Genomic DNA, 25,471 nt, shown 5'->3' with positions numbered 1-25,471 from the left:
GTGCAAGATCTCCACAAATACACAACAAACTTAAAGCCTTGCTTCAGTCATAAACAGATTAAGTCTTGTCTTCTGGCGCAGAGATGAATTAGATCCGGATAGCATTGTGAAGTAATGATATTCAGCAGGAATTACATAGCACCCATTCTTCCGTAGTCCACAAAATCTACTGCTATATGGATCCTTTTCCCATTTAAAGCTAACAGTATCTCACAGTATCGGGTCAAAATCTCATTACCACTTATATAGTTCCACAAATATACATGGCCAATAATAAAAGTCAGGTATATTGTCTGCCCTGAAGAGCTCAAACCATACCATTCCACCTATCCAATCATTCTAACATTCATCTTTCCTTTTGTTTTCCTGAGAAGCTAACAATAAATGGATGTGTAACAATTGGTTCATATCCTTTGCACCTTAGACAATTACAGCTAATTTTAACTCAAACTGCTTCCGGCAAAATGTTCAAGCTTGAGCCCGTTGTCATGTAGCAAATGAGATCGAAGGGACTGTAAGCATGGGGAAAAGAAACTTCTTCTCTGTCGTAATGCCTGATGCCAGCAACGCATCACAAATTAGCACTGCAGTTTCAAAGGAATGCGTCAGCCCTTTTTTGCCACAGTCCACATGATAACAATAAATGCTGGACTTCCCTTAATGTGTATTGGCTGATGAAGAATTAGGTAATCATATCAGTGGAAAACTAACTGGAATACATCACCATCAGTATGGCAGGGAAATTGGGGGGGGAAACTGTTCAACATCTTAGATGTCTATACACAAACACAAGGAGTATGGTGAATAAACAGGAAGAACTGGAGTATTTGTCCATAAGCTAATTTATGAATTAACTGGCATCACAGAGATGTGGTGGGCTAAGTCTCATGACAGGAATATTGGTATAGAGGAGTACAATTTGTTCAGGAAGGATAGGCAGTATAAAAAAGGAAGGAGATGTTGCATTATCCATCAAGAAGACTACACTTGTTCTGAGATCCAGAGGAGGTGAGAGGAAGACCAGTTGAAAGTCTCTGGGTAAAGATAAAAGGGATAAAAGGGGTAGACTACTAGAGACCTCCAAATCAGGAAGAGGAGGTAGATGAGGCATATCTACAACAAACAGAAATATTCAAAACTCAAGACTGGATAGTAATGAGGCACTTCAACTACCCAGGTAGCTGCTGGAACAGTAATATGACAAAACACATAATTTCCAATAAGTTCTTGGAATGTATTGGGAACAACTTTTTGTTTCAGAAAGCGGAAGAAGTAACTAGGGGAACTGCCATTTTAGACATGATTATGCCCACCACGGAGGAATAGGAATTTGGGTGAAAGTGATTGTGAACTAATAGATTTCAGGATTCCAAGGAAAGGAAGGTGTGAGAGCAGCAGAATAAGGACAATGGACTTCAAAAAATCAGACTTTAATGAACTCAGAGAACTGGTAATGTCCCATTGGAAGAAAAATCTAAGAAAAAAAGGAGTTGAGGAGTGCTGGCAGTTGCTCAAGGAGATAATATTAAAAAGGCACACTGCAAACTATGCGATGTGAAAGAAATATAGGAAGAACAGTAAGAGGCCAATACAGTTCCATCAGGAGCTCTTTTATGACCTGAAAATCAAAAAGAAAATCAAAGTGGAAATATGGACAAATTGCTAAGGAGGAGTACAGAAGAACAGCATAAGCATATAGGGACAAAATCAGAAAGGATAAGTCTCAATCTGAGTTATAATCTGAGTTATAAAAAGGTTTATGATGACAAGATACTCAGCACAATTAATATTAACAACAAGGGGGAAGAAAAACAAGCCAAAACAGGGAAAGGTCAGGTTAGAGCAAGTTTGATGTATTCCAATCAGCAAGGCCTGATGAAATTCTTCCTAGGGTATTTAAGGAACTAGCTGAAGCAATCTTGGAACTGTATCCAAGTATCTTTAAGAACTCATGGAGGATGGGCGAGATCCCAGAGGACTGGAGAAGGGCAAATATAATACAGATCTTTAAAAGGGGGAAACAAAGGATGCTGGAAATTACAGACCAGTCAGCCTACCTTTGATATCTGGAAGGATACAGGAACAAATTATTAAACAATCAATTCGTATGCACCTAGAAGATAATAGGATTATAAAGAATAGCCATCATGGGTTAGTCAAGAACAAATCATGCCAAACCAACATTATTTCCTTCTTTGGCAGAGATACTGGCCTAGTGGATAGAGGGAAGCAGTATATAGGATATATCTTGCTTTTAATAAGGCTTTTGTCATAGTCCCACATGACATTGTCAGAAGCAAACTAGGGAAATGCAGTCTAGTTTCATTTAATATAAAGTGGGTGCACAACTAGTTGAAAGACCATACTCAAAGAGTAATTATTAATGGCTAATGTCAATATGGGAGGGTGTATCTAGTACTGCGGGTGTCATTTCTGGTGTGATACTATTCAATATTTTCATTAATGACTTGGATAATGGAGTGGAGAGTATACCTATAAAATCCGCAGATTACACCAAACTGTGAGGGATTACAAGCACCTTGGAGGACAGGATTAAAATGCAAAAGAATCCTGACAAATTGGAGAATTGGTCTGAAATCAACAAGATGAATTTCAATAAAGACAAGTGCAAAGTACTTCACTTAGGAAAGAAAAATCAAATGAATACCCATAAAATGGATGGAAGTACTGCTGAAAAGGATCTGGAGTTTATAGTGGATCACAAAGTGAATATGAGTCAATGTGATACAATTGCAAAAAAAAAAAAAAAAAAAAAAAGGCTAATATTCTGGGGTGTATTAACATGAGTATTGTAGGAAAGACACTGGAGGCAATTGTCCCACTCTACACAGTACTGGTGAGGCCTCAGCTAGATTATTGTGTCCAGTTCTGGACATCACACTTTAGGAAAGATGTGCTCATATTGGAGAGAATTCAGAGAGCAATAAAAACGATAGAAGGATTAGAAACCTGATGTATGAGGAAACATAAAAAAACAGGCATGTTTAGTCCTGAGAAAAGATCAGATAACAGTCTTCATATATGTTAAGGACATGTAATAAAGAAGACAGTGATAAAACGGTTAACTACCTGTAACTGTTGTTGTTCGAGTTGTGATGCAGATATGTGTTCTATGGGGGGGTGCCCCATGCAGTGGAGCCGGATAACTTTGCCTAGCAGTACCTGTAGCGGTAGTGCTGATGCCCTGCAGGCATAGCCCCTCCACTGGTCATATAAAGGGGCTCCACCCTGACCCTCTCAGCTCCTTCACACCAAATGTTGTAAGTGCAGACTCCGATGCAGAGTAGATGGGGGGGGGGGCGGCAGAAGTAGGTAATCGTTTTTTCTTCTTTGAGTAAATGCAGCTGCATATTCTATGTGGGTGACTTGCAAGCAGTAATCACAGAACTTGGGCCTCAGAGACTATTTAAAGAAGGATTACAGAACTGCTTTCCCAAAGTTTGCATCTGATCTGGATGCAGCCTTAAAGGCACAGTGGTTTGTAGAGATATGCACAGAGGACCACGTGGTCACCCTGCAAATGTCCAATATAGGAATGTCATTTAGAAATGTCGCTAATATCGCCGGAGCTCTGTGAAATGAGCTTGTACCCCTTGAGGAGGTGTAACCTGGGCTATGCTGTCATGATACAGGAAGTTATCCACCTGGAGACACTCTGTGAAGGCCTGTCATTTGGTCTGCATAGGAAACAAACAGGCGTGTTGAGGAATGGAAAGGTCCGTTCTGCCAAGATAAAATACTAGACATCACCTAACATCCAGAGTGTGGAGCCACTGGTCCTCTGGGATTGAATGTGGCTTAGGAAAGAACATTGGTAGATCTATAACGTGGTTCAAATGAAACTGGGATCCCACATAAGAGAAAAACCTGGAGTGCGGACACATGGTTTCTTTGTCTTTGGAAAATTGCATGTAAGGAAGCTCTGCCCTCAAAGCATACAACTCGCACATTCTCCTTGCAGATGTTATCGCCACAGGTGAGGCAGTTTTCTGACACAGATGGGAATAAGAAGTTGCCAGAGGCTTAAACAAAGGTATTTTAACAGCTGTTAAAATAATATTAAAGCGACTGGCTCTTTAACCGGATAGGTGGAGATGAGCGACATCTCTCAAGAATCTCACTGCCAAGGGGTTTGAAAACACAAACTTCCCATGGATAGGTGGATGAAATGGTGAAATTGCCACAGGTGGATCTTCAATGAACTAATCACAAGGCCAGAAGACTGAAGGTGTAATAGGTACTCCAAGATGTCCTGGATAAAAGCCCATGTTGGTTGAACTCCCCAGGCTAATGACCATACTGAGAACCACTTCCACTTCGTGGAGGGCTTCCCACTGTTAAGCAAGACCTGTTGGACTGCCTCCGAGCATCATTCCTCCTCCTCATATAACCATGCAGCATCCATTCTATGAAATGCAGGGAACTGATTGCTGGGTGAAAATCCTGACTGTGCTACTGAGTCAGGAGGTCAGGATGAAGAGGAAGGGATATGGAAGGTTGGACCAACAATGTGAGGAGGTTGGAAAACCAATATTGTCTCGACTGCACTGGAGAACGAGCCTCAAGATAATCGGAATTGGAGGAATGGCATATAAGAGTGCCAATTCCCAGCTCAAGTGAAAAGCATCGATCAAAGAGCTTGAACTTAGAACAAAACAACTGGCATTTCTTGTTTTCTTTCATGGCTAACAGGTCAATTGTCAGCATGCTCCAGAGTGCAAAGACAGACTGCAGGATGCAGAGCTTTAGAGACCACTCGCGATTCAGGGAGAAACTCCTGCTGACGTGATCTGCCCAATGAGTGTGGATCCCAGGCAAGTGATCAGCCATGGGGGTAATGTTTTCCCTGGAGCAAAACTGCCAGGACCTGATTGCCTCCTGACAAAACACATTGGAGTGTGCTCCCCCACTGCCTGTTCATTTAATACATTGCAGTGGTACTGTTGGTGAGCATGAAAACCACTGAGCCCCGATGAGATCTTGAAAGGCCTGACAAGCATCGTAGATTGCATAAAGCTCCAGGACATTGATATGTAAAGAAGCTTCACATTCTGACCACAGGCCTTGAACCTTCAGTGACTCCAGATGCAATCCCCAAACTATTAAGGAGTCATCAATGACAATAGTTCTGATGGTGGTGACCAAGTGAAGGGAATGCCCCGACACACGTCCTGAACCGAAATCCAGGATTGGCAGTGGAAGACTGACCAATCTGTTCAAAGGATGACAGTATGGACGATAGGCTGACTTCAGTCACATTTTAAGAGGATAAAGTCACATGGCATATTGGACTACCTGTGTGCAGGCAGGCATATGCGCTAGCAACTTCAGGCATACTCAGGCTGTGGTTGAGGGATGGATCTTCAGTTCTAGACATAAGTGACAGATTGCCTGGAATCGGTTGGTCAGCAGAAATGCTCTCGAATTCGTAGAGTCTATCAGGGCCCAATGAGCTTGATTCTTAGAGTTGGAAACAAAGTTGACCTCCCGCTGTTTAAGAGGAGACATAGATGATTGAGTAGGCATAGTGTGAACTAGACATGAGACAGGACATCCTCTCTTGACTTGCCTCTCAGTAACCAATCATCCAGATATCGGAAGATACGAATTCCCCTCTTCCTGAGGTATGCTGTTACTGTGACCATTCATTTCATAAAGACCCCAGGGGCAGAAGACAGGCCAAAGGGCTAGTGTTGCTAGTGTTGGTCCACCACAACAAACCAGAGAAATCTCCTGTAGTTTGAGAGAATTGCTACATGAAAATAAGCATCCTGAAGGTATAGGGCAGCAAACCAGTCATTGTGGTTTAAGGCAGGAAGTATTGCTACCAGGGTGACCATCTGGTATCTCACATATCAGATGTATTTGTTAAGATCATAGAGGCTGAAGATAGGTCTCCCAAGGGTTTGAGAACCAGGAAATACTGAGAATATAATCCCAGTCCCCAATGCTTCAAGAGGACCTCCTCTACAGCCCCAAAGGCCAGTAGAGACTGAACCTGCTAAAAGAGCAGTGTCTCGTGAAAGGGGTCCCTGAAAAGCAACGTGGGAAGGGGGGATAGAGAGGAACTGTATGGCATAGTCCTCTTGGACAGTGCTTAGGACCCAATTGTCTGTTGTAATAGAGTCTCAAACATTGTAAAAGCAGGTCAGCCAGTCCCCAAACCAGGGGAATGGGGAAGGAGGAGGTACTCCTGGATCATTGTCTTGAGCAAATGAGTCAGAGCAGGCAGTTGCTAGACGCTGTGGGGATGGTGAGTGGGAAGGGGAGGTGTAGCTGGCTACACCCAAAACCACAAGACTGCCTTAGTCTCCTTTGGGATCTGTGGCTGTTTCTGAAGTAGTGGTAGGCAGAAGGATGTTTTTTATCTCATTCTATCATCATCATGATTTTATATTTATGTTTTCTTCTATTTTATTTGACCAATGAGGGCAGATTTGCAATTTCAAATTTTTATTTGTACCTTATTAACATGTAAGAGGCTGAATCCTGGGACATGCAGTTCAATAGACACCCAGAATCTCAGAATATATATTTTATAAATAGAGATAAATGTCAGCTAACTTTTCCCCATGAAGATGATGAACTAAAGTGAACTTTTGCCCCTGGAATTCCTTAACCTAGGATTAAACCTTGAACTATCATGCAAGAAACCAATCCATTTAAATTAGTATACTTTTCTGAATGTAAAGAGTTTATTTTCCTTTTATAAATGCAGTGCCTAACTGTTCATGTTCTTTTAAAAGGCACACCAATTCAAAACTTACAAATAAAGCAGTTAAAATATAGATTTCATTCCTATTTTGTGTTTCATACCTTCACAGTAAAAAACAGCCATGGAAAAGGAACTAGTGGAGAAGACCATTTTAACATTTAAATGGTTTATTTAATCACATTTGAAAACCATCTCAACTACATAAACCATATTTAAATATCTATATTTTCAAGCTCTGTACTTTACACATTACACATAAAAAAACCCCCAAATATACTGGCCTATATTAAGGATTAACAATCTATTCACATTTGAAAATGAAAGCTAATTTTGTAAGAAAAAAAGACTTCATACCAATAACCTAGGCCCCGCCTATATTTATGCACCCTTCAAAACTTATAAAGGGCCTCTCTCTTTAGAATTGAAATGTACAATAGAAGACACAAAAATGAGCATTAGGTTTGAGGAAACAGGTCTGAGGTCCCAAACGATCTCAAGACAATTTGAAATTAGGAGTGAAAATATTAAGAAGAAATGAGAACTGCCATATATATATATTCCACTAAAGACAAGGGAAATCTCAGCTACAGCTACACACCCTTGATGTTGCAGATTCCATACATGGGTCCAATCTTGCAATACTAACACATGCAAGACCACTATTGAAGTCAGTAGGTTCTTTTCAAAAACTGCAGAATCAGTGCTAACATACTGTAATAAGGAAAATATGCCAAATGTATTAGCACATGGCAGGGTTTAAGCTGTTACACTATTTTTAACAAATTGAAAAAAAGCCCAGGATATATCTTCTGCAAAGATTTGTAATTAATACATCATTTTAACCGTGACACGCTCTGTTAACTAAACATTTATATTGTATTGTCTGATGAGAAAATAGCTTACCTCTGTCTGAAGTATGGCAGCTCTCTGTTCTTTGGCAGTAAGCGACTCTTTAAGCACTTCAATGTGTTGCTTGCAATCCGAATTCTGATTGCTAAGGGTTTCAAGCTTAGTTTGTAAGGCGAGAAGTTCTGATTCTTTCTTTGAAAGTTCCTGTTTCAATTGGTCAATCTGCAAAATTAAAAAACATTGTTTTACATCATTAATCTCCAATTTATACTCACACGAGTTTGGTGAGATGAGACTAAATCTCATGTGATGCAACCCAGATACCTTCTGGAGAGTCAGGAGAAGCATTAGGGTTCTGATGCTGAGATGCTCAGCGCCCACAATTTCTATTAAGTTCATGTTTGCAGTGTTGTTATAGTCATGCTGGTCCCAGGATATAAGAGACAAGAAGTGAGTGAGGCAATGTCTTTTATTGGACCAACCTCTGTGGTGAAAGTGATAAGCCTACGAGCTCCACAGAGCTCTTTTTTGTGTCTGGGAAAGGTAACACTGGTCTACAATTTTTGAGAAGTCATCTGCTTCAGAGATAAAATGTGCTATTTATTATGTATTTTGATGTGCTGAATTCAAATATGACAATTAAAACAACTGATTGGCTACTGTTTCTAAGATATTTAAGTTTTTACATTTTATGTCTATGTATATTGTGTAGATAGTAGAGTTTTAATCATAAATTGTAAACCTAGGTCTTTTCATGTGTTTATGGTTACATAATAATATTTCACCTGTCCTGTTTATGTAACGCTTTAAAAATCAGCAAAAGGGTTATATAAATAAAATTTATTATGAAACATAAGGCAAAAAACTATTATGTACATAGTTTAGTCCTATTCAGTGTCTACTCGGCGCTTCTTGGCTTGTCTCTTGTATTCATTAAATGGAGCATCTCTTGTCACTGTCCAGCAATAGTCTGTAAGCATTGATGGGCTCCATTTGCCCTGATAGCGTTTCTCCATTGTTGCAATGTCCTGGTGAAATCGCTCGCCGTGCTCGTCGCTCACTGCTCCACAGTTCGGTGGAAAAAAATCTAGATGAGAGTGCAAAAAATTTATCTTTAGTGACATGTTGCAACCAAGGCTTTTGTATGCCTTGAGGAGGTTTTCCACCAACAACCAGTAGTTGTCTGCCTTGTTGTTTCCGAGAAAATTTATTGCCACTAACTGGAAGGCTTTCCATTCCGTCTTTTCCTTGCCACGCAGTGCATGGTCAAATGCATCATCTCGAAGAAGTTCACGAATCTGAGGACCAGCAAAGACACCTTCCTTTATCTTAGCTTCACTTAACCTTGGAAATTTTCCATGGAGGTACTTGAAAGCTGCTTGTGTTTTGTCAATGGCCTTGACAAAGTTCTTCATCAGAACCAGCTTGATGTGTAAGGGTGGTAACAAAATCTTCCTTGATTCAACAAGTGGTGGATGCTGAACACTTTTCCTCCCAGGCTTCAATGACTGTCAGAGTGGCCAATCTTTCTTGATGTAGTGGGAATCTCTTGCACGACTATCCCATTCACAGAGAAAACAGCAGTACTTTGTGTATCCAGTCTGCAGACCAAGCAAGAGAGCAACAACCTTCAAATTGCCACAAAGCTGCCACTGATGTTGGTCATAGTTTATGCACCTCAAAAGTTGTTTCATGTTGTCACAGGTTTCTTTCATATGGACTGCATGACCAATTGGAATTCAATGGCAAAGTTTTGCCATTGTGCAGTAAAACAGCTTTAAGACTCGTCTTCGATGAATCATTGAACAGTCTCCACTAATCTGGATCATGAACGATGTTGAGGGCTGCCATCACACCATATATGTTGTTGCAGGCTACAAGATCGCCTTCCATGAAGAAGAATGGGACAAGATCCTTTTGACGGTCACAGAACATGGAAACCCTAACATCACCTGCCAGGAGATTCCATTGCTGTAGTCTGGAGCCCAACAGGTCTGCCTTACTCTTGGGTAGTTCCAAATCCCTGACAAGGTCATTCAGTTCACCTTGTATTATGAGGTCTGGTTCAGAGGAGGAGGATGGGAGAAAATGTGGGTCCTGTGACATTGATGGTTCAGGACCAGAAGTTTCATCCTCTTCCTCGTCTGACTCAAGTGAGAATGATTCTGGTGCATCAGGAACCGGCAGTCCTTCTCCGTGGGGTACTGGGCGTATAGCTGATGGAATGTTTGGATAATGCACAGTCCACTTTTTCTTCTTTGACACACCTTTCCCAATTGGAGGCACCATGCAGAAGTAACAATTGCTGGTATGATCTGTTGGCTCTCTCCAAATCATTGGCACTGCAAAAGGCATAGATTTCCTTTTCCTGTTCAACCACTGGCGAAGATTTGTTGCACAAGTTTTGCAGCATATGTGTGGGGCCCACCTCTTGTCCTGATCTCCAGTTTTGCAGCCAAAATAAAGGTGATAGGCTTTCTTAACCATAGTGGTTATACTGCGCTTTTGTGATGCAAAAGTCACTTCACCACAAACATAGCAGAAGTTATCTGCACTGTTCACACAAGTACGAGGCATCTCTGCTCACTCTGGCTAAACAGAAATGTGTCCCTTTGCAAAATCAAACACTGACAAATAAGAGAGCACGACACTGTATGATTTCTAGAGCTGATATAGGGCAATTTGTTCAGCAGAGTGATGTAAGCTTCGTTATGATTGCATCATCCATGACTTCTAGGAATAACATGATGCAATTCATGATGTATGACGCAATACCATCTTCAGATTGCATCATTTATTGTTTTGCCTAAAAAGCAAGTACTGCCCAAACCCAGTCATAGATTTATTCATAGATCCAGTCAAAGATGTATTTTAGTCATTTCTGATTTAAATTGAGATCCCTTCCCTTTATAACTCACTTATCCTCCGCCATTCCCAAGTCAAGGGTCATATATACTGACCCAATAGCATATGTTGAAAACTAGAGCCAATCAACAATTTTAAGCATCATTTTCTTTCTCAGTGACCCAGAATTAGTAAAGTTTGACTACATTTATTTCAGAAGCATTTTGGCTGTAGAGCAGTGTATCAGAGCATCACAATGAAGTGAGCAATCAGTCCATGATTTTTGATATCTAGCAGTTTTGAATATAAGCTCCCAGGATGAACTTTTGAAGGTGTTGTGCAGGTCTCCTTTGAGGATGAGGTCAGATATGGAGTGATTGTTTTGTGAAAAGTGTTCACTCACAGTTGATAGGATGATTTTGTCTTTTATCATTTTTCTGTGTGAGTTCATTTGAGAGTGGAGTGATTTTCTTATTTTACCCACATAGTAGTTGTTGGTGCATTGGATGAACTGGAGGAGGTACACCATATGTTGTAATGGGCATGTTAATTGTCCATTTCATTTTGAATGGTTTCTATACAAAGGAAAAATAAAGCTTTCATGCATGTGTAGATTGAATGCAACACCATACTCCCTCCAAGACCACAGCTATCATTACCATTGGCTGCAGTGAGCCCAGGTTATGAGCATAGCAGTAAGAACTAGTGGTAGATGAGGAACAGCAATTTAACCGAGGGGTGGGAAACAGAGTGATGGAACTCTAACTATCTTCCACTGGCCACACAGTTAATGCCCTTCACCCTCCATTTTCCTTCCCTGACAGCTCATGTGGAGCTCTCCAGTAACAGGAAAGCCAAAGGAAAAAGTGATAATTAAGAAAAGGCTGAGGGGCAGGGAGAAGGAGAGAATTGGGGGGGGGGATTCCAAATGGTGAGTCTATTAGACTATAATAGTTGTGGAAACCCCATCACTTAGGACAGAGGTTCTCAACCTGATGCTCATGAACAGGTGTCAGGAGGATCACAGCTACCTTGCCCTTCTCATATTGCTAAATGGGAGAAGTGTCCTGGGATGGAAAAGACTGAGTATTTCGAACATTTAAAACTGGTCAAAGCACTGGAGAATATATTATAAAGAACAATCCTAAATATTAGATGACATAACAGCTCAAGCTCCTATGTGACAACAGTGGACAAGCAAATTAGCTACTCGAATGCTCCATTGTGAGATACTTAATATTAGCTATTTAAATTACCAAATGACTTCAGCTCGCATGGGGCTGAATGGGCAGTAACTTTTCAGAGATATTATTTCAGGCTGTCCCTTTGCTAACTGTGGCAGACACTTGGTTTTCATTTAAACGTTTTTCCTCACAACCAAAAGGGCCAGACATTTTTATTTTAAATCAAAGTTTAAATGCTATGAAGGTGACCAAAGAAGAGCTGGAACTGCCCTATCCATTCTCTCCTTTCAGTTTAATCCCAAAGGCCACTTGGAATGAGGTTAAATCTAGAGCTGAAGGGAGTGGTAGCCCAGAAAAAAAAATGTTTGTCATGTTTAGCCATATCCTCATAATCAAAACACAATAATATGTCACAGCCGTAATTCTGAATTACATAGTTAGAGTTAATCTCTTTTTCTCTCCACAAATTTCAAAATGTTTTGTATCCACTAGGTTAGAGAATTTGGCTGGTCACCCTTTGTCTATTGCACAAAATCCTAATCTATTCAGGAAGCTAAAGCAATAACCTTTATAGTCTTAATTTATCAAAAAAAAAAAAGAAAGAAAAGGGAGTGTAGAAAGAAAGAAAAACAGATGTTGGGAAAAGTAAAAAGAAACATACAACATGTATCCCAAAATTACTCAAAAAAGAAAAACAATTCTGCTTGGAAGTAAACCTTCTTCTTTCCTCCCCATCATTTATTTGCTTTGCCAGCGCATGTAAGCAAGGGCGGAAACTAAAACAAAAAAGGTACACAAAATATAGACTGGGAAAGTCTGAGTACATAATATAAAGGAGGAACCCTAGATCTGAGGCCAATCTAATTATATTACATGTTTTACCCCAGACCCTTGTGTACATCACACACACACCTAATCTCTATTGGAAGCTTTTCACAGTTTTGTTCATGACACTACCAACACTCTGAGAAATCAACAAGCAAGGAAAACGGCTTCATTTTCATCACTGAAATGCTCAGAAACTATCTGCTCATTAGCATGCAGTTCCGGTTTGGAGTTCTGCACACTGTAAGGAGGTCAAGAAAATGTGTTATAGTTCCCGAACAGATCTGAGTTAGGATAACTGTGTCTTTGGCAAACTCTTTAATAAAATAAATAAATAAAAAAAATGAAAATGAAAAAGAATGCAAGAACTGGGACCTCTCCCTTAAAAAGAAATATCCAGGACAGAACAAGACCTCACAATTTTTATCTGATACACTCAATTGTTAAAAGTTTCTTGTACAGTATGGTTCTCTGTAAAAAGTTAAGCACTTCTTTAAACAAGTCTTTGACCTTGCTGAAGTGCACATATCAAGGTGAATGTAAGAAGAATGTTGACATGATCCAGTGAGGACCCATGCCTCTCTATTGGAGTCACAGTAAAACAATGACCATAACTTCCATGTGAGTTAGAAATAAAGAATACAATGTAGATTAACCCAGATGTCTGGATATAGATTCTAGATCCAAGGCCAGAAGGGACCCATTGTGATCATCTAGTCTAACCTCCTCTATAACACATCACAAGCCACAGAACTTCCCCCAAAATAATTTCTAGAGCATATTTTTAGAAAACCAGCCAATCTTGATTTAAAATGGCCAGTGATGGAGAATCCACCATGACCCTTGGCAAACTGTTCCAGTGGTTAGTTACCCTCACTGTTAATGATATACACCATTATTTCCAGTCTGAATTTGTCTAGCTTCAACTTCCAGCTATTGGATAGTATTTTACCCTTCTTTGCTAGATTGAAGATACCATATATGGTATCCCAGGACAACTAATTGTCTCTATTCCTGACCATCTCATTCTCTGGAGAAGTTTGGAGGTGTGTGTTTATTATTAGTGTACTAGAATTTACAAAGAAAATACCTTGATGCTGTACAAATGCAATATTTACTAATGGTCTGCATGCAGCTGATACACCTTCCTGTCTAGATTTAAATTAAGAAGAGATGTAAACTAAATACATATTCTTTAAATATAACAATATAAAGAGAATTCTAGCACCTAACCATGAAAAGAGCTTTGTTCTATTGTTTGGCATCAATCAGGACTTATATTTATCAAAACTTCTTATCAGCAAATCTCAGGTTCGACAGATCAGGCATAATAAGATCTGCTTGCTGACAGCCATATAAATACTTTTTCCACTTTGAAAGGTTCTCTGATGAATGGCAGAACTAGTATCTTTTGCTGCAAATCTCAGTTGTAAGAGGAAGGACAGGGCTGGTGAAAGAAGTTGTACAGTGTTTCATCAGAATGTGACATACTTATCAAAATACTGATCTGAAGGTTGTGATGAAACAATGGTATGTATAACAGTCTTCTTCTCATTCATCTGCTTTTTTAGAGAAAAGAACTATATTGAACCTCTTCCTCTCAAAAACACTGGAACTTCCCCTTTATATACAAGATTTTGGACATTATTTATACCTTAAAAGCTTCAATATCTTTTCTGAGATATTGTAGTAATTACATTGTAAGTCACTGAGAACTGCATACTTGTAGGTTAACCACATTTGAAAGCGTACTGTAATCTCACTAAAGGTAACCCCACATATGAGTTTTAAAAGACTGTACTGAACATAAAAAGTACTAAAAAAAAAAACCTTTATATTTAAAGTAAGCTGCCAAAAGGGCCATAAGCTTTCATTTATCCAGTGGGAAGACTCTAAGACAGTAGCTAAAACATGGCAGGTGTCACGCGATACTGAAGATACAGGAGATCCCACACTTTCTAAAATTAAGGTAATGTACCTTTTCTGAGATGGCAAATCCTAATACCTTTAATATCATACAATGATAATTTTTCTCATTGTCTCCATTTTACGTCAGGATAACTAAGAATCAGAGAGTAAAATGATTTGCCTAGAAGCCAATGGGAGCTGCGGAGGCAGTGCTCGGGGAGAGGCGGGGGCAGCGTGCAGAGCCGCCTGCCGCTCCTCTGCCTAGGAGAGGCCAGGACAGGTTGCCGCTTGCAGGGAATCACCCAAGGTAAGCACCCCCTGGATCCGGCAACCCCGTGCCCCAGGCCCCCTCCTGCATCCAAACTCCCTCCCAGAGCCCACACCCCAAATCCCAGCCCCGCACCCAAACTCCCTGCCTCTTTGTTAACCAGCATTTTTCACTTACCGGCACCCCTCATCCCCCCTACATGCTAGATAAAACAGCTTTTACTGTATCTTGACTTCAGTAAGGCTTTTGACACTGTCTCACGAATTTCGCATAAACAAATTAGAAAAATATAGCCTAGATGAACCTACCATAAGGTCAGTATACAACTAGTTGAAAAAGCAAACAGAAAGTAGTTATCAATGATTCACAATCCAGCTGGAAGGGCCTATTGAGTGGGGTTCCACAAGGATATGTCCTGAGTCTGAGTCTATTCAATATCTTCCAAAATTATTTGGATAATGGCATAGACAGCACACTTATAAAGTTTGTGGACAACACCATGCTGGGAGGGGTTGCAAATGCTTTGGAGGACAGGATTAGAATTCAAAATTATCTTGACAAACTGAAGAAATGGTCTGAAATAAATAGTATGAAATATAATAAGGACAAATGCAAAGTACTATACACAGGATGGAATAATCAATTGCACAAATACAAAATGGGAAATGACTGCCTAGGAAGGAGCACTTCAGAAAAGGATCTGGGGATCATAGTGGATCACAGACTAAATGAGACTCAACAATTTAATAACGTTGCAAAAAAACCAAACAACCCATAATTCTGGGATATATTAGCAGGAGTATTGTAGTAAGCATGCCATGAGAATTAATTCTTCCTCTACTCAGCACTAATAAGGCCTCAACTTGAATACTGTGTCCAGTTCTGAGCTCCATGCTTTGGGAGAGATGTGGACAAACTGGAGAAAGTCAAGAAGAGAGCAACAAAAATTATTAAAGATCTAGAAAATATGACTTATAAGGAAAGACTGAAAAAACCTGGGTTGGTTTAAGCTGGAGAAAAGAAGTCTGAGAAGGGAGATGATAGTCTTCAAATACATAAAAGGTTGTTATAAAGAGGAGGGTGATAAATAGTTCTCCTTAATCAGTGAGGACAGGACAAGAAGTAATGGACTTAAGTTGCAGCGAGGGAGATTTAGGTTAGACATTAGGAAAAACTTCCTAACTATCAAGGCAGTTAAGACCCGAAACAAATTACCTAGGGAGGTTATGGATCTCCATCCCTGGAGGTTTTAAGAACAGGTTAAATAAATACCTTTCAGGAATGGCCTATATAATAGTTAGGCCTGCTGCAGTGCAGGGGACTGGACTAGATGACCTGTCAAGGTCATTTCCAGTCCAACATGTCTATAATTCTCCACCAAATCATGTGGGCGCCACAGAAGCAGATAGCATCACCCCCTCAAGCAGCTTTTTCAAAATCCCTAGCTTCAAATTTAAGCATACAAGGGGCTTTTCCAATTTTCACTTCAAAAATTATCAGCTCCACAAAATTTCACATAAAAATAGATGTTGGATGCAGAGGAATGAATGCAAAAAAAAAATTAGTTTCATAATCAAAATTGCTACAGTGCTTTTGACCAGCTTTACTCTGTTTATTATGGCCAGCCTCAACTATAGTCAGCTGGCTGTCCTTCCTCTCCTGCATTCCCCTCCCCACTCACTGCTCATTCTCATCTTAAAGGAACTTATAGGTAAAATGCCTCCTTTTCCCACTTCCCAAGATTCATCTATGTGAATGTTTCATTCCCCCTCCTCTATCACTGCTATCCTAGTTTTTCCACTTTAAAAATCTGATAACTGTACACCTGTACTGTAGAAGGTAGCTCCATATCAGTACATTGTAACTTTATAAACAAACAAGAATATAATCAGGAACACAAATTTTGGAATAAACTAATTTTTTTTTTAACTATTTAAAAAAATTAAATTGGTTGAGAAAAGAGAATCAGAAAAAGTAATCCAAAAGTACAAAAAACAAAATGTTGGGACTGCTCTTTAACTACATGGCAGCTAAACAAATGTAAATTAAGTGTGGTAAAAACGTGCAGTTGGGATCACAAGTTAGGTGCCAAGTTTAAGTCTGATTATTTTAAAATAACTGAGTGGTAGTATTGTTTAGTGAGTCTGGGAGTTAGGCCCCTGGGGTTCTATTCCAAACTTTGCTACTAACTGGTGTGTGACCTTAGCCAATTCACTTAGAGAGAGAGAGAGAGACTATCTGTAAATTGAGGATAATAATATGTATCAACCTTTGTAGAATGTTTTGAGATTCTTAAATTAAATCTTAAGTTATGCACTGCATAAGTGCAAACTATCAGAATTATAAAATTAAAATATTTTAAACTATTAGAATTTTAAAATACTGTACATGTAACACACGTTTACAATGGAAATAACAACTCAGCATCATTTATGGCATAGTAGTACTAACCATAATACCATTATCAAGGTAATGAAAAAATTAACAATTAAAATGGTATGAAAATACTGTAGGTCAGAATGGAAACCAATAAAGTCATAAAGCAGCCTTTGGACAATGAAATCAGGAGTTATAAAGCTGAAAAAAGAGAAAATGAAGAGACCATATATAAGATGTGGAGGAAAGAAAAAGAAACATAAGAAAGTGTAATACATGAGAAATGTAGTAAATTAATTAATGCTTTTGCCGCTGAAGTGTGATGGATTAGCCGCCTCTCTACTTCTCCTGAATCAATACTTACAAGTGCCTTTTTTTTTATTCCAAAAAAGGTTCCTGCAGCAACTCCTTTCAGTGCCAAGTACCGCAGATCTACCATAAGCAAATTCACAGAGGACTGCTTAAACTGAAGAGTCCAATTAAAACTTCTGTTCACATTATTTTAATACCATTAAACTATTTTATTAGTAGACTGTACCTTATTTTTCATGAACTTTGAGTGACTCTTGTAAACTTCTATTTGTTTGATCTCTTCTTCTCGGTCCTCTATATTCAGAACTCCATTTGTCTTTAACATCTGTATTTCATCTTCGAGATCCCTTATATTGCGTTCAAGTGAAGCTATTTTTGTGTCCTGGATTAAAATTTTTAAAAAGAAAGAAAGAAAGAATTTGTAATTATATGAAACCTGGATGTTAAAAATGCAGTATTTGTAGCAATGTGGTACAATAATAATACACTAGCACAAGAAACTGGAACAAATTCTGCTTTCATTTATACTGATGCAGGGGTGCTGGAACAATTTGTATAGTGGGGGTGCTGAGAGTCATTGAACCAAACTGTCAACCCTGTATATAATGGAAACCACTTCAAGCCAGGGGGTGCAGCAGCACCCTCAGCATCCCTAGTTCCAGCACTTATGACATGTACTGATGTAAATCCCAGGTAATTCCACTGACACTGGCTTAAGGGAAAACAGGATTTGGACCTCTACTCTCAAACAAAAGACAGCACAATGCTTGATTTTATCTTAGCATCAATTAAGAATGAGCATTTTGATGCTCATGCACAATCTGGGCAAAATCCTGCCCTACATCCTAGAAGGCACACAAAAGAAGGACAATAGATGGGGACAGCAGGGCCAGACGTACATGGAAATAACTTAGGCCTTGCCAACTACTTTAGGGCTATCAGGAGCTGGCTGGCCTCTCAATCTAGTGGTCTCTTGAAAACAAGGTTACAATCCAGTCCTGCTGTTTTGAGAAATAAGAGGAGTCTCCTTATGTCCATTTCCTCCACTGGTATACCCACATATAGCCAAAGGCAGGTTATATACTTTTCATCCTACAATCTCAAAGAGCTTTGCAAACAATATGTAACCAAGTTAATTTGCAACAACAGAAATGCAACCTCATATACCACGGATCATATGCTTCCTCATATACTGGTTATCAGCTTGTGCCAGCACAGCACTTATAAAATCCAGTGATTCAGCTCTCATTTTCATTTGTTGTCTGTAAATTAAAAAAATTTATCCACTTGGGGATGGATAGCGATCATCAGGACTTGTAGTACCTTCTCACACAACTTTCACTTTGAAAGAATATAGCAAAATGACTCAGTAGGCAATCTGTTTTCACACATCTATTAGGGAACAAATTTTCCATGGATCAAGCGAAGAGAAATTAAGTCCAAGAATACAAAGTAGCCAAGACATATTAGAAACTGGCATAAAATCCTTGCCCTACTGAAGTCAATGGCAGAAGGCCTATTGACTATAATGGAGTGAGGATTTTACCCCTTCTCTCTCTCAAAAAAAATAAAAGCTCAACCAAGACAAACTAAATTTGAATCTCTGTAGTAAAATAAAACTTTGTTTCTGTTTTCAGTTGACTGTACTGCCTGTCTTTAGCCAGAAACTGAAGTTCTGAGATATTAAAAAAGGTTATTCTTATACTACCTACAGACTGTCCTGAAGTAGTTAGCACCAAAACTTTTTGCATGATAGTAAAGCCTATTTTCAAGATATGACCAGGCCAAATTTGCCATTTCAGAGGTTGGATAGCCTGGATACAGCTCTGATAAGCATCTGAACTTTTGACTGCTAACCCAAAATGAAACTTTGAACCCTTCGAATTTTACCAACTATTGTTACATATCCAAGAGGAACCAAAGCTATGTAGGGATATACATTAATTTCTTTTTCTGCAAGACATTGTGTTGAGTTGTAGTATTGTTAACCTTTATTCCTGTACCCAATAATGATTTGCAGAACCAAAAAATTAATGGAATGCATTTATTTCCTTTATTAGTAATAAAGAACTGTGAAATGGTTGGATGGGAGAGATTCGGTCTCTAGAATAATATCTTCTTCAGCTTGCTTTGTGATAATTATCCATAATTTGGCTACTTAAATTCAGAGTATTGATAGATTGGTGGAAAAGAAGTAAGAGAATGAGAATTACAAGACTAAATTCTTATATGAGATGCCTATTTTTTCAGTCCCCACTCCCAGGCCTAATCCCATATTACCAAGCATTTACTTCAAAATGCTGAGGTCTAGATCAGTGTTTCCCAAACTTGGGACGCCGCTTGTGTAGGAAAAGCCCCTGGCAGGCCTGGTCAGTTTGTTTACCTGCTGCATCCGCAGGTTCGGCCGATCGCGGCTCCCACTGGCCACGGTTCGCTGCTCCAGGCCAATGGGAGCTGCTGGAAGCGGCAGCCAGTACGTCCCTTGGCCCGCGACGCTTCTAGCAGCTCCCATTGGCCTGGAGCAGTGAACCGTGGCCAGTGGGAGCCGCGATCGGCTGAACCTGCAGACGCAGCAGGTAAACAAACCGGCCTGGCCCGCCAGGGGCTTTCCCTACACAAGCGGCATCCCAAGTTTGGGAAACACTGATCTAGATTGTACCTAGGCCTCCATGGATGCACAAAAGAGAGGAGAACCCACAAAAGAGCCACCTTGTGCTTCTGAGAGAACAGATAAAACATTTGCTTTTGAGAAAAGACCAGGAGACCCTCGCAGCAACAGTATAATAAGGTGGAGATGTGCAACTTTAAAGTAACACCACAAACCTATTCCCCCACTGCACCAGCCAAAGGAGCTAAGCCAGCACAGGGGGAGCACCTAGTGGAACCTATTAAAAAGTATAGCAGAGACCACTGTTATATTCACTCTTTGTACTCCCATGGGCGCATGCGCGCGCACACAGACACACACCCTCCCTCCCTCCACTGGAAGATTTTCCTAGTACACAGAAGCCTGTTCTCACAAGTGATCCATCCCCTTTCTCCCAACTTCTGGCAGAAAAGAGGCTAGAGACACTTTAGAGCACGTTTTTGCACCCCTGACCATCCTGGCTAATAGCCACTGATGGACCTATCCTCCATGAACTAATCCAGTTCTTTTTTGAATCCTGTTATAGTGTTGGCCAGGTTGACTGTGTGTTGATTAAAAAAATACTTCCTTTTGTTTGTTTTAAACCTGCTGTCTAATAATGTCATTTGGTGACCCCTACTTCTTGTGTTATGAGAAGGAGTAAATAACAATTCCTTATTTACTTTCTCTACATGTTTCATGATCTATAGACCTCTATCATATCCCCCCTTAGTGGTGTCTTTCCCAAGCTGATAACTCCCAGTCTTTTTAATCCCTCATCACATGGAAACTGTTCCATCCCCCTAATCATTTTGGTTGCACTTTGTATCTTTTCCAAGTCTAAAATATCCTTTTTGAGATGGGGTGACCAGAACTGCACACAGTATTCAAGGTGTGGGTGTACATGGATTTATATAGTGGCATTATGATATTTTCTGTCTTGTTGTCTATCCCTTAATGATTCCTAATATTGTTAGCTTTTTTTACTGCCCTTGCACATTGAGCAGATGTTTTGAGAGAACTATCCATGTCTTCAAAATCTCTTTCTTAAGTGATAACAGCTAATTTAGATCCCATCATTTTGTATGTATAATTGGGATTTTGTTTCCAATGTGCATTACTTTTAATTGATCAACATTGAATTTCATCTGCCATTTTGCTGTCCAGTCACCCAGTTCAGTGAGATTCGTTTCTAACTCTTCACAATCAGCTTTGTATTTAACTACCTTGAGTAATTTTGTACCATCTGCTAACTTTGCCACCTCATGGTTAACCCTTTTTTCCAGATCATTTATGAATATGTTGAACAACACAGGTCCCAGCACAGATCCTTGGGGGACACGGCTATTCACCCCTCTCCATTCTGAAAACTTCCCATTTACTCCTACTCTTTCTTTCCTGTCTTTTCACCAGTTATCCCTCTTATCCCATGACTGCTTAATTTACTTAAGAATGGAGAGACACAGCAGCCTTCCTCTCTGATTTATGTGGAAATGGTCACCACCTTAGGTATGACGCCTCAGAACATTCAGAGTACAATGTTATCATTATGGAAACTTTAAAAGGGAGCTCTACATCAGATTGTGGATAGCTCCCCAGCCCTTTTAGCTGATGTAATAGTTATGAGGAAATTGCAGTCTATGTATAAACAAATACAAGGATGTACAACCAAGGAACTGAAAAGAAGGACCATGGTGTCCTCTTAGCAGTACATGTAGCTAAACAAGAGACTGCCTTGTGAAATATTACCTTTAATGGATAGACCCCAACTATCAACTATCAGCCTCCACTTCCATTTTGGGAGAGAAGATTATTTCCTCCTTGATCACCTGCCTCATAATCCCCACAGAAACCTTTTCATTCAGGCTTTACTGCTCTGACACACAGTGTTTTAGGAGGCTAATCTTCAAGAATGACAAGGTAACAATAAGAATATTTTCTATTTTTAATACTATGACTTTAAGATTGAATATCTGGTTCTCCCTCCCATGGAAGGAATATTTCTACATTCTACTTGTAGATTATAACAGGTTTTGCCCCTTTTGATGATGACTCTCACACTCACAAATGGTTATGTAACAGAATTAATTACAAAAACAACTGTGTGGACGTTCCCATCTTAGTATTGAAGGTAGTGGGTGGTTTGGGTGGTTTTTGCGCCTTTTCTTCCTTCTGTTTAAAATAAGATGTTTTGTTAAAGACCAAAGTCACACAAAATGTTACATCCTGGAAAATTTGTGATTTTATCTAACTAATTCCCTTTGCCCCTGTAAGTCTTCTGTCAACCCTATCCTGTCTAAAACACAAGAACAGCAAGTCATCTACAGTGTGAAACAAAGAATTCAAGAACATGTTAATGATTAAACACCAGCAATTTATAAAATTACTACCAGAGTAACACCATGCATCATGCTTTGTGAAATACTGTGTACATTTATTAAATAGTTATATTAAGTCACAGAATCAAAAACACAGCACACTTAACAATTAAAAGGGTCACACTAATAGATATTTTTAAGAAATTTCAGTATACAACAAAAGAATTATTTTAAAATCAAAAGCAATGCAGCGCTGGTTCTGCTACACAGAGAGGGCAGGCAGTTGCCTAGGGCCTCATAGAATCAAAGACTATCAGGGTTGGAAGGGACCTCGGGAGGTCATCTAGTCCAACCCCCTGCTCAAAGCAGGGCCAATCCCCAGACAGATTTTTGCCCCAGATCCCTAAATGGCCCCCTCAAGGATTGAACTCACAACCCTGGGTTTAGCAGGCCAATGCTCAAAGCACTGAGCTATCCCTATAGTAAGTATTTGCTTGTCTTACTACAGTCTCATAGGGATGCCTAGCCCAGTGGAATCCCTACAGCCACCCATGCAGCAGTGAGTGTATGATGTGGTTCAAAATCAGACAAAGGAGGCCAGGGGAAAAGACAGGTGGCTTGCTGGTCACAGGCAGATTCTGCTTGCTACTAGAACTGTAACAATAGGCACAAACAAACTACACGGGAAAAAGTTGGGTAACTCATTTGCATGACAATAGGATAGCAGATTGCAATAGCAGAGATATTTTGGGGTATGGAACTAGGTAAATATTTCCCCATACATTATGAAGTCTTACCTAACATACTGAATTTTTAAAATATTTTTTCCACTGTATTTTTATGCAAATATAACAACCAGTCTTTTTTAAGTGCAATGCTGCAGCAAGATGGGGAATATGATTCCTAGATGCATAAACCAGGGAAATACTGAGTAGAAGTACGGAGGTGATATGCTGGCAAATGAAGTTCCATGTCAATAAATTCCAAGTAATGCACTTTGGAGAGAAATTTTACACTATTCATACACCTTACATGATTCCATATTAACTGTAGCAATTCAGGAAAAGAACCTGTGCATCACTGTAAATTGCTCAATGTGCACCCAAGATCAAAAAAGCAAACAAGATGTTAGGATGCATAAGGAATTGGATAGAGACTAATACTGAAAATATAACATTATTCCACATCTTTCACTTGTATTGCTGTTCCCAGTTTGACAAGCAACTCTGTTGCACATTCTGCTAATGATGTTACCTGTTCCCCTTTCTTCAGGGGGAGCTACAACAGAGAGGGCATTAAAGTAAAGCAGCAAGTGTTCTTACCCAAATCATTAGACAGAAAAAAAAATGAGAACACCTCGCTGAACATAAGAGCTATCAGAGGTGCTGCTAGAAGCCTAAATAAACTGACTCAAACAACTTCTTGATCACATCCCCAGCCTTACCACAATGCCCCAAACTCCCCGACAGACAGCCGAGCCATTCAGACAGCAGACAATAAAGGAGGTAAAATAGAGCTGGCCAGAAAATGCAGTATCCATCCCACAGGAAATTCAGCATTCGAGAATTCATTCAGAATCAGATCTCAAAGCCTCAAATCTCAGAATTTCCTGCGAAATAGAATAGGCCAATTTGAGAACATACCAGTGCTGCCACCACCTATCCCAGGTCTCCTTGTTCACTTGCAAGAAAGGAAACCCCTAAACTAACAATGGGAGGCAGTAGGAGAGGACAACTCCTGGGCTGATGATGGGTGAATAGCCCAGGAATCTGGGCAGCCTGCCAAGGAGATTGGAAGCCCTGGTAGCAGGGCGGGTGCAAGGATGTTTTGCACCCTAGGCAAAACTTCCACCTTGCGCCCCCCCCCCTTCCCCGAGCCCTGTGGCAGCTCTCAACCCCCCCCCCCTAAAAGCACCCCCCCACGGCAGCAGCTCCCTTCCTCAGCCCTGAGGCACTCCCTCCCCCGCGGCAGCTCCCCGCCCCAGCTGACCTCTGCTCCGCCTCCTCCCTGAGCACATCGTCACCACTCCACTTCTCCCGCCTCCCAGGCTTGCGGCGACAATCAGCTGTTTGGTGCCGCAAGCCTGGGAGGGAGAGAAGCAGAGCAGGGCGGCGTGCTCAGGGGAGGAGGTGGAGCAGAGGTGAGCTGGGGCGGGGAGTTTCCCTGGGTGCCATCCCCCCTTACTTGCTGCAGGCAGCCCTCCCCGCACTCCCCTGCTCAAATGCCGACGACGAACGGGGCGGCTGAAGATCCGGCCGCCGCGGTCACCGCCGAAGGACCCGAAATGCCGCCCCCCAAATGTTAGCACCCTAAGCGACTGCCTAGGTCGCCTAATGGGTTGCACCGGCCCTGCCTGGTAGACACAGGGAGCTTGGGAGATGGGGCTCCCAGATCTTCCTGGCTCCCCATCAGTCTGCCAGATGCATGATGCAAAGATGTCAGGCATGCAAGCTAGTAGGAAACCAAGCAGGTTTTGAAGCCAGCCTAGCATGCAGCGTTCAAGCAGAATCCTGCCTGGTTTTCATCAGAACTTCGTCAAAATTGGCATTTTCCTACAGAACAGTTTGATTTTGACAAATTGACCATTTCCAATAGAAAACCATTCCATCTAAAAATTTCCAACTGGCTGTAAGGAAAAAAAATTTTTTTTTTAATTGCATTTGTTTGTAACAGGGTTTTCAGATTTGTATTTAATCATGTAGGTAAATTGCCATCTAAATTACCTACCGTATATACTCGTTCATAAGCCGAATTTTTTTTTAGTAAAAAAGGGGGAAGCACCAGAGAAGGGGGTCTATTTAAGAATGGGTGTAGAGAGGAAGAGGTGGGACACAGCCCTTCCCCACAACAGAGGGAGTAAGGAGAGGCAGCACAGCCAGCAGAGCCAGAAGGGAAGAGGCGGGGCCAAAGTCTCTACGCTTCTGGCCACGCTGTTCTCCCCCCAGCCTCCGAAGCAGCTGCAGCTCCAGGGCTGGCAGGCCGCAGCCATGCCACTCACCCCCCCCCGCCCCCCCCACCCCCCAGAGCAGGATGTGGCCACGCCGCCAGAGTACGCTGCGGCCCTGCCACCCGGCTCAGCCAGATGGAACATGCTGTGGCCACGCCGCCCAGTCTGCCGGAGCAGCTCCAGCCAGGTCAGAGACATCCTCCCCTGGCCCTCCCCAGATAAGGTGGGAAGGGTTGGGATGGGGAGAGTGTGGGGGTCCCAGGCTAGGGGTGGGGTCA

The 25,471-nt window shown here is 40.8% G+C and overlaps 1 protein-coding gene across 6 annotated transcripts in view; it reads right to left on the bottom strand.

The window, feature by feature from the left end:
* ERC2 (ELKS/RAB6-interacting/CAST family member 2) overlaps nucleotides 1-25,471 on the bottom strand; it is an 840,163-nt gene that overhangs the window by 595,618 nt on the left and 219,074 nt on the right. For all 6 annotated transcript variants that reach the window (XR_004646570.1, XR_004646571.1, XR_004646572.1 and 3 more), the window contains exons 5-6: nucleotides 17,529-17,684; nucleotides 7,640-7,807 (exon numbers count right to left, since the gene is read on the bottom strand). Coding sequence is in view for 1 of the 6 variants with exons in the window: in XM_034777024.1 (XP_034632915.1) it covers nucleotides 7,640-7,807; nucleotides 17,529-17,684 (324 nt within the window). In the remaining 5 variants the exon portion in view is untranslated. The remainder of the gene's footprint in view (nucleotides 1-7,639; nucleotides 7,808-17,528; nucleotides 17,685-25,471) is intronic.

The sequence above is a fragment of the Trachemys scripta genome, chromosome 7 (genome assembly GCF_013100865.1).
Source record: "Trachemys scripta elegans isolate TJP31775 chromosome 7, CAS_Tse_1.0, whole genome shotgun sequence".
NCBI classification, from domain to species: Eukaryota; Metazoa; Chordata; order Testudines; family Emydidae; genus Trachemys; species Trachemys scripta.
Note: the sequence above shows the minus strand (reverse complement) of the source record. Positions and strands in the feature narration are given on the sequence as shown.